The following is a 14,560-nucleotide window of genomic DNA, read 5'->3' on the forward strand; positions in this document are numbered from 1 at the left end:
GCAATAGTTCAGACACAGCCAAAATACTGCACCTTTTCACAGCAATCAGGAATTTACCACTGCCACACCTAGGCTAGTCACTAGAAGTTCACTCTGTGCCAGTTAAGAGCAAATATTTAAGAACACAACTTCCATTTACCAAATTGTCAAAGACAAATCACAATGCAAGCCAGATAACCTGCTGGGAGGTGAGAGAATCTGTACAGGCTAATGTGGAGGCTTCAAAATGTGACTGGAGCCTTGGTCAGTCAATATTCTGATTCATTCTCCCTCCAAGAATGTCACTTTTAGTAAAGCAAACATTTTGATTGTACTTAAAGAACAGATCCACCAAATTTTGGGCAGCGGCATTTTTTTCCTGGTAGTCTTCTCCATGTAGAAATAGGGAACTAAAATTTATTTTCTTAATGATTTTTCTAAGGCTACCACTGTGTGAAATAGGGTACAATTTTTTATGCCCATCTTCTGTATCATGTAAGAGAGGAGTCAGATCTGCAGCTGTGTATGATCCACTTGTGATGATACACAAGTGACCACACAGAAAGTCTGTTCTTAGAGAAGCAAGAATACTGGGATCCAAACTCAAGGAAAAGAAAAAAATGTGCAAATTGGGTTAAAACTGTAAGAAGGAACAGCTTTAGAAGAACAGTACACTTCTCACTTTCTAGTTCTACAGATTTTTCTTGACAACACACAAAACATTCAAAGCTTTGCAGCGAGGGGAAAGGAATGCACGCAGCAGCTCAGCAGCACCACAGCTGCACTAGCTGTCAGCCTCACAAATAAAACAACAGCAGCAGCTCAGTTTGCAGCAACACTGAGTCAGCACCAGAGAGCAGACCCAGGAGAAAGCACACCATAAACCAAAGCGCTGCATGCAAAGCTTTTATGAACTTCATTCCTTCATTCATGCCCCGTTTCTCGTGCTGACTTAAGAGAAACCCAGCAGTAAACGTGCAGAAAGGAATGATGCAATACCAAACTGGAATTCCTCAGGGCTCTAATTTGGGAAAAATTCAGGCCCTGAAGGACTTTGAATGCTAAGCACAGGCCTGTGGCATCTCAGCCTGCTCCCAGGCTTGCAAATGTCCCATTTCAAGTGCTCCAGGGAGAATCTCCTGCAGCCTCTGGTCCCTTGGGATGCCACACTTTGTGTGCCACAGCCAGGGCCTGACCTTACCTCCCTGCTGAGCAAGCTGGAGAGGAGCAGAGTTTGTGAACAGCAGACCCTTGGCAGTGTTCTAGCACTACCACGAGCTTTTCCTCCAGCATACTGCATTTCCAGCACCCAGTGGCTGTGCAAGCAGGGGGCAGAAGCTCTGGCAGATTAAAGCAGGACACCACCTTTGGTTGTGCGCTGTTCCTTAGCGAGCTGCAGAGGTTTCCCGTGTGTTAGTAACAAACTGGCTGGAGCACGGCTGGAGCGCTTACAGCATGAGCATCTAGAGAGAAGGAAAACAAGGAGCACAGAGCAGGAGGAGAGACAGACATCAGGCATTTAAACCTTTCCCTGAGAGCACAAGCTTCAACCCTGCCCTCAGTCATTTGTGTAATCCGTTTCAATCGCTGCTGCCATCTAGACTGGGAATACAAATTTGGAACACTTCTGGGCAGCAACCCCTCATTCCCTTCTCCCAAAAACACTGCTCACCTGCTCTATCAGCATCTGCTAATCAAGGCAACAAGCAAGGTCAGGCTGAGGTTATGCTAAAGCAAATTAGGGAGTAGTTCATCAGAACAGCCAGGGGCGTACTTTGTCTCTCCCAACCTGACCTCACTAATCCCTTCACAGCATGTATTCAAAATAAACAGAAGTTTTATAATTGTATCTTGATCTAATTTTGGCTGCTGGCCACATGGTCAGTAGGGCATGAGGTTATGCCTTAAAAAGAATCTAAGGGAGATGGAAGGAATGCACAGCTGTTGAAGACATTTCACTACTGCTTAATTAAACTTTTAAAAATATACTTACATAAATCTCTCACCATTATTTTACAAAGTGAGAATTTTCTGTATTGAATTAAACCAACACCTCTTTCTCTTTCCCATCATGCAGCTATTCCACTTAATTTAAAAAAAGTGCTTAGAAAGCATCATCTTTCCCTATTTCAAATTACATAATTTTGAACCAATACTGAAAAGACATACACTGAGAAATATAAGGTACTGGACATTCCCCTTTAAGTAAAAGGCACAACATTGCAAACATGGGGACAGTTAGACAAGGTTGACCTGTGACCACTGAGACGCTGTAGAATAACACCCATTTCTTCAATTACTGCCCTTGGTATCTGCTCCTGCCCAGTGCCAGAGGAGGATGGTGGGCTGCATGGTCTGACCCAGAAGCAATCTGCAGGACAGCTCTTGAATGTTAGAAGAAATGCATTAACTTCTTGTTAATGATGTGAAAGGAAAGAGCAAACCAAAAAGACAAGCATTGAGACAAAGTGATGGTTAAGAAGACACAGGAAGCATTGCCATTGGAGAATCATGATTAAGGCAGAAATTCTCTTACAGCAGTTCCTTCAGACATTTCTGCATGGAGCACCACTTAGTTTTTTTTAAAAACAGAAGTGCTCTGATTGAGTTTGTCCTTCAATTTCTCTTGGCCACACTAAAACAGAACCAGCACCTGAAATCAGGTAGTCCTGACCGAGAAAATACTTTCCATCAGCAAACCAGCAAGTCTGCCTTTCTCATATTAATACTGACTTACTTTTAGTACCATTCAAACTGCATCAAAGTTGTACAGCACAAGAAAATCTGAAGGCCCTGGTTATCACCACACACATGACAGGTAAGGGTGGCGTTTCTGTGATGGAGCATCATTTAAAAGACAAACCACACCGTCTGACTGAAAATCTCAGTACTATATAGTGCTGTATAACAATCTGCATTTGGTTTGAAATAAGAAAAACTCAGTAGTTACACATTTTTTCCACAATGGTCAAAAGGCCAGAACAATGTAATTAATCTTCCTCCAGAACACACAGCTAATAAGGGTAATTAAAATAAGCCCAAACTGGAATGCAGAATTTGTAATCAAAACAATTTTTGAAGCAGTGAACTACAGAGAGATGCATTCATTAGTTAATTGCCTAGGTGACTAAAGCCTCTCCCCTCAATATATCTGATTTTGCATCAAGGCAGCTTTAGGGCCAGACTCTCTGCCAGTTCAAATTATCACCTGCACATGTCTCACTGGCTGGACTGACCATGGCCCAAGATCCAGCTTAAAGATTAAGGTGGGAGAGTTCTCTGAGAAACACCATCACATACTCAAACCAGAGTTACAGCCTCTCCCAGCTGCTGAAATAAACCACTGATTAACAGATCAGCATATTACCTATTAACTCACTTTTCAACTTAGAAGTTGAACACACAAGTTAATTAACTTTTATATGCTTCTGCCTGCTTGCACATAGAAGTGAAAGTTTAGAAAACCATTACAGATTTTTTCCCAAGATTTGGAACAAAGAAAGAAAGAAAGAACAGCAAACAAGTTTTTGGAAAAGTTTTATTGCATTTGTTTTCCATATGGAAGCATTAACAGATTGAAAAGATGCAGCATTCACATTACTTCCAAAATGAGACATCCATTAAATTTCTCCTTCCCTGATTTCCCTCCCTTCCCCCGTGGCTTTGAAGCAGTCTAGCAGGTCAGTTTCCAAAAAAATATTTTAAACCAAGGAAAGAAAAGATTCCTTGGAAGTCACAGATGCAGCTGATTTGTGTATTTCCTCTGTTTGCAATTCATTTGATGAGCCCATGGGAGATGTGTATCAAAAATATAACAAAATTCCTGCCTGAACACAAGATGTTATAATTAACATTAACAGTTGTAATTATGAATGGTTTAGCTCTACCTGTTTTTGGAATGCATTCTGTCCCTCCCACTTTTCATCACCACACAGTTCATAACAGCATGCATGCTCCTTACCATAAATATTTCCCAGTTTCAAACCCTTACGCATATATGTGCGTGTGCTTACACACATACACATGTATGCATAAACAGGAGAAAAGATTTACAAAGCTCTAAACCAGGACAAAGCTAACAATATAGAATCAATCACCCTGGAACACTTATACATCCCATCAATATTAGTCTTTATAGTAATCTGGGCATTCATGTCAGTTTTTCACGTTAACACTGTTTAGCAGGCATTGCTCTAACAAGTCATTTACCAAGACAAACACACATCAAAAAACATGATTCTGCTATTCTAAACACTTGAAAGTTAGCTTGCTTTCTTTCCTGGAAGTGTAAGGCATGTAATAATCCAAAGAGTCTTCTAAATCTGCCACAGTTATCCTAAAGGGGCAACAATTTCCTGCACACAAGGGAGGGACCAGATAAAATAATGCCAGAAAGATGGAATCAGTTCTGTGGCTGGAAGGAAAAAGGAGGGTGGAGTGAGAATCGGTGTTGGCAACTTTTAAGTACTTTAACTGCTTGTGATCACCAGGTCAACTGGCTCGCTTGCTGTGCTGCCTTCTGGTCTTGCACCTTTTGGTACGTGAAGTATCTGCTTCCCTGTTCAAGTTCACTTAGGAAAGAGCAATGTGCTCCTTCAGGAAGTCCAAAGGTGTCTGTGTAGGGCTGTTGGCACTCACATGTCATCCACAGAGCTCATCACAGTCAGGAGACAGCATGAGAATTTACTCAGAAGAGGTGGGTCATAACAGAGAAGAGAGGATTCCCTTCACATTAGTTATGCCATACAGAAAGCAAAGAGAAACAAATGCCAGTAAAGTTAATGTGATAAAAAAGAAAGGAAAAAAAAAAAAAAAAAAAGAAAGAGAAAAAAAAAAAAAAGCAGCAGTTTCAGCCAGAGAGATAGAATTATCTAAAATGGTGGAACACAGGGCTTTTTTTTCCTCTGCAATTATCAGCCATTTAATAGACATAAAAAAGTTTGTTTTGCTTTTTGTTTTAAACATTCATGGAAAATTTGTAACAGTAGTGCTGTAATTTGTTTCTATTTTAGTGGAAATGCTGGTCAGGAATTCCTCAGACCACGTATTGGTACGGGTCTGCTTTTCCTTGGTCTGGTGTTGCGAATGGGCTAAGCCATGCTATAGAGAACGGATGGCCAAATACTGCTTTCATGTTCATCCATTTTGTTTTTTTAGCCCATCTTCTCTCTTCCTTTTTCAACTGTTCTATTCCCTGAAAACAGAAATATCACATTTTCAGTCAGATACTCAGGTTTTGTTGCTCTGGATTCGGGGAAAAGTCTACTCTCAATTACCCCTTGTCCAAAGGACAGAGTAAGAAAATACAAGTGCATCTGTACTGCCTTTCCTTTTCTTCTCACTGTTTTATATTAAAAAATACTAAAACTAGAAGCTGTTCCTTGGAAATAAAATTGCTTTCATTTTCTTCAGACCTACATACTTCAGAACCATTTTAAGACCTGCCATCCAATTGCCTCTGAGGTCAATAAAAAAAACCCCACCACTTACAACCAAACAAAAAGTATGTGCTTTAATGGCTGAATGCTTTACGTGCTAACCAGATGGAAAAGCTTTAGAAGAAACCATTACAAGCTTGCAGACCAAAAAAAAAAAAAAAAAAAAAAAAAGAACCAAAAACCCACAAACCCAAAGATAATCTCTGTAATGCTCTCAGATTCACCAAGCAAGTTCAGGAGGAAGTGCCCATGGCTCAGTGTAGCTGAGTCTACCTGGTGCCTCTTCATGTGTCATTAAAATCACTGCTAAAACATGCATGGGATGACTGCAGGGAGAGAGGGTTAAACAAGATACTGAGATACTGATTTGAAGAAATCACTGGCATTGTTTAGTAAAGGTTAGAGGCAGAACAAAAATAAGCCATCAAGCAATCAGCTGAAACATTCACTAGTTAAACATTAAAAGCAAAATAAAAACCCATATTGTGTCTGAAGCCCAGGAAGAGAATTTGGTCTTTCAGGAAAGCCAGTTATGCCTGGCTGCTACAGAAGCACAATGAGTAACAGCAGTCACTGAAGAGCATCACTCTCCCAAGGGCAGCAGCAGCTGGCAGATCACCCAGTTCCTTGACTCTGCATCTTTTGCAAGGCAAGGTTCCTCCTGACCTACATGTGTCTGCCACTCTACACAGCAATGCACTGCAATACATCGGTGTGCCTCAAATTACTGACGCTGGGAGCTCTGAGAACACAACATGGGCCAGCTGCAGGAGTTGTGCTGATCCCTGGTAATGTCACCTCCAGAGATAACAGCAAAATACCAGGATTCTGGGTCCCTTCAGGCAGAAATGAACCATCCTGGCGGGACAGCATACTCAAGATGAGCAATGAAGTCTCCCAGTGACTGGAATAGAAAGGCAAAAAAAGGGCAAGATACAGCCCTGTCTCTAAAATGCAAATTAGAACACTGCAAGAGAGCACAACAAGAGCACTTCACCTGGAAATATTGCTCTGCTCAAAACAGACTGCTTGCATACAGCTAGCTCAGTGCCAGCAAACCAACAATGAGACATTCCACAGAGCAGAATCCTTACTGGTACATATTAAAAAACCACCCAAAAATAAAAACCCACAACTCAACCGGGGAGACCATATTTCATTCCTTTATTTTAGAACGTGGCATTCATCCTTTAACATCTACGAGTCCCCAGAACTACAATGGAAGGGAAAATCTGGGGACTTATTTGCGTGCCCAGCTGTAGGAAGCAGCTTCTAAAAATTCCTGACAGGTTCCAAAGATGGAGAAATTCAACTGATGATTCCACAGGCAGCATTGCTAATTGACACACTTACTGCTGAACACAAGCTCAGCAGGATATGTACCATGCTGTACTTCTTCCTGGGGCTCTCCCCATCGGAAAGCACAGTGCAGTCTTCCTCTGAACACAGACAGGTGGAACATCAGCCTCTTGCAGAAGCCAAGCATTAAGGAAAGCACTGCAAACAAAAGCTCAGAACAACGGGCTTGTACAGCATATAATGCCCGTCACAGCTCTCTGACAGCGGCAAAAACATCTACTCTAGCTTCAACTGGCCATGGGCAAACAAGGGGAAAGAAACCTAAAGGAGGCAAGGGAGAAAAGAAGAGCTGTCCCTCTTTTAAGACTATCACTTCTCTCCAGCCACTCTGGTCAATTCAATTACCTGAGCGTGCTTGGTGAAGAGTGCAAGTATTCACAAGTGTGAAAACACCCCCAGGAGTCACCAGCTTCATCTTTGCAGAAGTGGGCAAATACATGGATTTAGGACTGTAATATTACTATACATTCTCTACTATGCCATCTTCAAATTGGAGATGGCTTGGTGGATTTACAGCAGACTGTATCTAGCAGTTTCCATGAGCCTACTCCACTCCCTTTTCTTCTTCCTTCTGGCAGGAGTTTTTGAACTGTTGAACAGGTAGTTAAGGCTGGAAAATCTTCTAGCCTAAAAGAAGTGTGTGCGTGCGTGTGTGCGTGTGTTCCTCCCCCAGCTTCTCATCTTGGCTTTCCAGCCTTTCCAGCCCATAAACCTGTGAACAGTGACAACCAGGACACACAGCTGAATTTCACACAATACCAATGTAAAAGCACTTCATTAAAGGAGAAAGGCTCTCCAATCCACAGGGACAAATACTCTCGCCAGAGTAACCCCAGATACCTATGCCTACCTCACGGGAGGTACGGTCAACACGGCACCCCAGGCGATACAGAGGGTAGCCTGTGTGCCACAGGAGCCCTCAGAGAGCACCAGCCAGCACTGTGCTAGCTCAGCTTTATTACACCGGATCTCTCCTCAGAGGTTACATGGGACTCCCTGTGCCATGAGGCAAAAACCCTGTAACCCGTCACTGTTTCTACAAATGGTGAGAGACAGGGTAAAGGACAGAGTGTGAGACACCCACCGTTTCATCAGTGCAGATGGAGTGTACTTGGGTCCCAAACATAACTGAGGTGAAGATGAGAAATAGGAGAGCCTCAAAACACAAGAGGATGAGTAGAATCACTGTAGTTGGTGGAGAGAAGGAACTACATTCTGTGAAGACAAAACAATGGAGTTGGAAGGGTAGACACCAAGTAATGCACCTGCTGCAAAACATCTGCTAAGCCATAGGTTTCCCATACCCAAACTATCAAATAAATTATACTAACAACATTCCCAGAAAAGATACACAGGGAAGCTCTAACGTTCAATCATAACAAGATCACTCCCTCAAATTTTAAAAAAAGTTGAAGAGCCCACCCTGCAACACTTCAAGATTGCAACTTTCTTTTCCACTTCAGTGTTTCCCCAGCACACCAACTAGGATGCCATTCTCCTCCATTTCACCTGGAGCTTCTCTCTTAAATCTTAGACTTAACAGATTTTCCACAGTGATAAGTCCATTAAAAATCTCAAGCTGGCAGTCAGGACATGAGCACCAACATAAAACCAGGGTGTGCTTCTTTTCGTAACTGTTCTAAGCCACAACTTAAAGAAGGTCAGATTAAACCAAGTTCCTATTTTTCTTCATACTCAACAGTGTAAACTCAAGCACGAGCTGAAAAAGACACCCAAGAAGGTAATTAGGAGGAGCAGAAGAAAGTAATGTTATAGGGCCAAAGTCATAGTTGAGTGCTGCAAATACAGCTGAGTGCTGTAAATGCCAGAATGTCTCCAGATTTTTCCAAAGTCTAAGACTCATACCAAAAGCCTGTATTTTCCTAATGAGATCTTAGGCTTAAACAGATAAACCATAATCAGAAACTAACACAATCTGCACAAACACAAGGCAGCTGGAACAACATATCCATCTCTCCTAACAGCTCTGTTCTGCCACCTAAACCTGGGACAGGCAGGAAAGTGCTTTCCCCACAGGAACAGGCTCAGAGAAAGGACACATGGGAAACTACCTTTTGATGTATCCTTCCTTTATGGCCTTGGCCACTGCAGTCAAATGCAGATGTTCTCAGTGACTGCTGGCAGCTTTTTTACAAAGTTTTGAAGTGCAGAACAACCTTTTCAAATTCAATTCACATGTGTATCTTCTGCAGTACTATGATCTAAAACCAGTCACTATATTGAACACCACTACTGAAATTCCAAGGGGAAAAACCCTCCCCCTTTTCCAAAAAAACTTACAAACTGTACCTACATGTGCACATGTTCTTTGACTCCTTGCTGTTCAACTCAGCATTACATTGAGGGTTTCCTAGATCCATTTGTGGTTTTAGGAACATACACAGACTGACTTTGTGAAAATGTACTCACACTACTTCAGAGTGAATGCTGAGGTTTTTGGTTTCACTTTTTTGAGCTGCTTGGGCTCTGTTTTTGGTTTGTTTGGTTTATTTTTTTTCTGAGGAAAGGAATTGTTTGTTCTTGTAAGGGTGGATTTTTTGGATATGAGCAGCATGTTTTCCTGGCAGTCCTGCAAGAATGATTCACAGTACCCTTTTAAAAAAAGCATACACATTATTCTTATCTTTTGCTGGCATTCAGGAAATTAGTGCTGTGTTCATGTCAACAGTATGTTATTGCACACATACTCCTTAGGCACCTTTACATATCAGCTTTTTCCTAGGCACTATCAGGTGTAAGTTAAAAGAGGACTTTTCAGAACAGAGATTCCAGCAGCTCAAAAAGAATTATGAAATCCCAGAAATGAGCGTTAAAAAGACAAAAAAAAAAATAGAGATAGCATGCAGAACTTTGATAGCATTCTTCTGAAACAAGCCAACTGCATTTTAAGTTCTTATTCAAAGGATAATCTGTTATTTTAATAAGGTATTTTGTTTATACTCACTTGTCCAGTCTTCTTCAAAGCAGTACAAGAAGTGAAATCCCACCATGATTAGGGCATGCAGGGAAATCAGTGCTATATACATCTGAAAAATAAAGAATGTAATACAGATACCAAGTGATTTCAAAGAGGAAAATGCTAAATCTTCCCAAGACTTTATTTAAAAGCATAGTGCTAAGATCTCAAAATAAAACCAAACCACAAAACAACTCCAAAAACCATCAAGCTCTCCCATCATCCCTGAAAAAGCACCATGAAGCTGGCAAATGCCACGACTACACAGACTCGTTCTCTCCTTACGAGCAGCTCTGAGCGAGCACAAGGCAGATGCTGAATCCAACAGCAGCTGGATCCAAAACCCAGCCTCCTGTGTCCCAGGCCACAAAGCTTACTGCCCTTACCTCAGCTGAGCACTGCACGACTTTCAGAGAACAGTAACACTGATCAAGGTATTCTGTGGTCAAAGCTTACATCCTTGCTCTTGACAGCACTACAGTTTCCCAGAGAAGCAACAGTAATTTTGTTTTAACCAGAAAATGCACTTTGTTTTCCAGCATGAGGTTCAGAAAAATGATATATTTTTTTAAGAAGTACTTTCTCTGAGGCAGACACTGGCATAGAAAGTTTCTCTCAGGTTTTAATACTTCGTACTTAATCATTTTTGGCTTAAACCAGGTCTTAGCTTTGTAATAAAAACTGTATGTAACAAAAAGTTAAAACAAAAGCTATGTGCAATGTTACACGTAGATTACAATTTACTTCTTCTTCTGAACCTACAAACTCTGACAAAGATAGGCATATAGCAGAAGTGAAAGAGATTTTGTAACAAGAAGCACCTCTGGAAGCAGTAAAAGGCAATAGGGGAGCATTCTGGTTTTCCTTGCCAGTTGAGCATGCTGCTGCTCCTTCACTCCCTCATGTCAAAAAGAATATCCAAGAACACAAGCAGCAACCCTTATTTTGTTTCTCTAAACCAGATTAAGTCTTAAATACAGTCTGCTAGAAAGTGGGTATCAAGTTCTAATAGAAACTGAAATCCTTTCGAGAGGAATAGAACACCTAGCTCAAGGTGAAAAAAAACCCCGCTTGCTCATAGGAAAGAAATGGGATTAATTTTGTTCTGTAATCCACATCCTTGAAACCACACCATAGAACACTAGGCCTGTCATTTAACTGCAAATCTCCTCCTTTCTGCTTGGTAATATGAGAACATACTTCCTCAAACCCACAGATATCTCAGAAGATTTATTAATAAAACACAGCATCACTGAGACTCAGCTTTGTAATGTTCACACTACTCCCACGGGATATTTGCAGTTCACTTTCATGAAACACTTTTCAAACCTTCCAGAAATATCCACTGTTTGAGTTTGTACTCCTGTTTTCTTACTCATGATGCTACAGATACAGTACAAAAAGTCAAGCACCTCCTTGGTTTTCAAGTACAAAAATAAACCACTTGCAATTAAAAGGTAGAGAATTCTTATCCAAGGGGATGCAGCAGACTTCCCACTCCTTCTTTGAGATGCAGCAACACCTCTTATTCGTGATCCCACAGAGATATTTGTACAACTGTAATGTTTAGGAACACTACATATGGCCTGGGATCCTACCAGCCAGTGTTTGGTGTAAAAGGATGGCCCCTCCCTCAAAGAGCTCAGCACCACAATACACTACTCGCCTTACAAAATAGGTGCTGAACAACCATCAATACAAACCTCGAAAAACCCTGACAAATGCTTCCTGTGATGCCTTTTCCTATTGCTGTGGATGGATGGAGGGGGAGCAAGGGAGGTGTTTCTTAATTAGTGAAATAGAAACCTGCAGCAGGTCCCCACAAAGTTCTTCCAAAACATGAAGCAAGAGAACACCAGCCCTGGGAGCTGCTTCACAGAGTATGCACTGCATTTCAGCACTTCTCACTGGACAACCTCAAAAATACTTACTGTAAAATACTTGCAAAATACTTACTGTAAACAGTACAAAGTACTTCTGGTTATTCTCTCCTACACAGTTATTGACCCACGGGCAGTGGTGGTCCATTTTCCGAATGCACCTCTTGCAAACACTGAAAGAGCACAGGTCTTCATTAACGGCACTTTTCGTTCCAAAACACAAGATTTTACAGGGGTTTGGGGGACAAAGAAATTCAGCTAAAGAATCAGAGGTGAAATCTGAACATAAGACAATTTACTTGCCACCACATTTATATTTGTGGTTTGCTTCCTTGACTAAGCCTGTTCAAAATGAACCATAAAATAAAAAACCACCACTGCAAAAATTAATGCCACACATCAGTGGCTCTTTCCAAAATATGGTTTGAACAATACATTCAGACAGATGGAAAAAAAGCTGTGATTTTGTTTAGTTTTAATCTATTTGGCTTGTAAAAATGTCTACAGATTAAAACTAAACATAAATCACAAGATACAAAAGATACAAAAGTTAGTAATGAATAAAGATACTTCTCAGAGTTGCTAACAACAGCTCGGGTTTATTTGCCAACATTTGCTGGTAGCAGGAACTTGCAATCAAATAAGGCATTAGAAAAGATTCTTGACATCAAGGTAAGCCACACACTAGAAGAAAATAGCTGAGGCAGTCATTCAGGAAGATGGTACCACAATAGACATTCAAGGTGAAATTAGATGTTAAAGTACTTCACAAAAACAGACTAATGAAATCAAAATTCAGATTCTTGCCAGCGTGCAAGTTGTGGCTGGAAGTCAAATAATTAAAACATTATTACTTTATATATTACTCTGAACATCATCCTCTTGCTTAGTCAGTAACTGCTTCAACACACATAATAAAGGAAGTCTTTTTCTCTGCTGCTTTCTCATATGATAGGAGATGAAAGGCAGTCAGTCTCCTGATACCACATTGAACAAACAAGCACAGAAATCAAATATGAAAAAACACAAAACCCCAAAGCAAACAAACAATAGACTCAGAAAGGAAACAGCCATTCCAGAACAATTCTGGCAGCAATTAAACAGAAAGGACTAAGTGCTCTGCTAGTTTTATTTTTCTTCTTATAACAAAAATCATCTTGACCTTAATATAAATAATAAACTTCAACACCCAAACACTTAAGGGAAACTCAAACAAAAATATAAATATGTTCTTATCAGCATGTATGAATAAATAATAGAAAATCTCTGTCAGAACAGCCTTTCACTCACTTTAATTGGTGGGAGGGGATAATCCCCAAGGATATGTGCCATGCCTGAAAAACAAATGAGTTGCTATAGGCCTGATCCTAAATGAAAGTCCAGGCAGGCAGATCAGGAGCTCCTTCTCCTCAGGCAAACATGGGTGCCCTACTACCTGTCAGCCCCACATGCAGTGGGAAACAAGAAAAAGCCTCATTTTGCCAGAACAAGCAGCTTAAAATTATTTAGAGCTACATGGGGTCCAAAATCAGCAGGCACAGCAAAAGCAATTTATCTGCCAGGTAATGTACTTTGTAAGACAATTATCTCTCATTGTGATTAAAAAAAAAGGAAGGGGTAAGGTGAGGAAGATGATGAAGGAGGAGGAGTGTGCACACACTTCCCTTGGGCTCTGGGAGAGGTGAGTACCCAAGCAACCCTCCAACTGCTCCTATTTCCCTAGACGGACTACCTGAAGCAGCCACGCCACAGACGTGGAAGAGACAGGAGAGGAGGCTGGGAGGGCAGTTTTATTCCATGTACACATACCAAAAACAACTGGATGACAGGCAGAACAGGAAGCTAGCTGGTGGAAAAGGAAACAAACCACAACTAAACCCTACAGGGAGCCGGGACTGCCCATACTCAGACACTTCCCTCATTCAACCACGCAGCTTCCAAATGCTGGCAGGACTAGCTCACTGGGCACAGGGGACTCACCAAGCAGCACATTCATCAAAAACACCCTGGTCCCTCTGGCATACAGCTAGCAGTATCTCCTGCTGATGCATACACTCAACCTTGGTGTCTTAAAGCCTAATAAATCTCCCTAGGCCACAAAAAAAAAAAAGTCGGACTGAAGATTCTCAATACTATCAGTGGTCAGTGGATCACCTTCCCAAACCTTAATGTCTAAAAGCTTATCTTAAAGGACAGAATAAAGGACAATGGTGATAAGGTTTTGTGTTTAGCCAGAGTCCTTTTCATTTACCTACACTGTGAGTCATCATCAAGACAGCATTTTAGATGTGAAGTTTCATTCATAATTGAAAAGCTGTCAGAGGGGATTTTACAGCAGCATTAATAAGTGATAGGCATGACCACATTGCTCCTGCTGAATAACTGACTCCCGATTTTCATTACAATTTTAAAAAACAACAAAAACAAGAAAGAAAGAAAAACATCTGCAAACTGAAGCTCTGAAAACAAATATGAAAAAAGCAAACGGCAGGACAAGTTTGCTCAGCTCATTATCACATATTTCCCTCCCCACAAGACCACTGCATGAATCAGCACTAGCCCAGGTGCGAGCTCTCTCTGTATGTATTGTTTTTTGAGTAGGCAAGGAAGTGACACCAGTGCAAACTTATTAACTACTTACTGGAAAGCAGGTTCGCTTGCTTTAAAAGCAGAAGAGAATTTTAGGAAGTAGTTATTTTTTTGCTCACTGCCTTTAGTACTAAAAAGCTCACTACCAGTTACTCTCTTCCGGGAAGTTTATCCTACCAGAAAAAGAAAGGACATGACAGATCAGTAGGCATACTGATCTATCACACAGCACAAAAACAAAGTCACAGTACTCAATGAAAATGTGGAAGTCTGAACTCTTAAAAATATATATACGGTTACCTGCACTTCAGTTTTAACTTAAACATCACTTCTAAATA

The 14,560-nt window shown here is 41.0% G+C and overlaps 1 protein-coding gene across 2 annotated transcripts in view; it reads right to left on the reverse strand.

The window, feature by feature from the left end:
- ZDHHC3 (zinc finger DHHC-type palmitoyltransferase 3) overlaps positions 1–14,560 on the reverse strand; it is a 33,702-nt gene that overhangs the window by 4,325 nt on the left and 14,817 nt on the right. Inside the window, exons 4-7 of one of the 2 annotated variants that reach the window (XM_041466431.1) lie at positions 11,710–11,806; positions 9,742–9,823; positions 7,861–7,991; positions 3,504–5,173 (exon numbers count right to left, since the gene is read on the reverse strand). In XM_041466431.1, the coding sequence (XP_041322365.1) occupies positions 5,015–5,173; positions 7,861–7,991; positions 9,742–9,823; positions 11,710–11,806 (469 nt within the window). In that variant the 3' untranslated portion in view covers positions 3,504–5,014. Of the gene's footprint in view, positions 1–3,503; positions 5,174–7,860; positions 7,992–9,741; positions 9,824–11,709; positions 11,807–14,560 lie in introns of those variants that run through there. The other variant, XM_041466430.1, reaches the window with a different exon arrangement.

This window comes from Pyrgilauda ruficollis, unplaced genomic scaffold, assembly GCF_017590135.1.
Source record: "Pyrgilauda ruficollis isolate IOZ18807 unplaced genomic scaffold, ASM1759013v1 scaffold2, whole genome shotgun sequence".
Taxonomy (NCBI): Eukaryota; Metazoa; Chordata; class Aves; order Passeriformes; family Passeridae; genus Pyrgilauda; species Pyrgilauda ruficollis.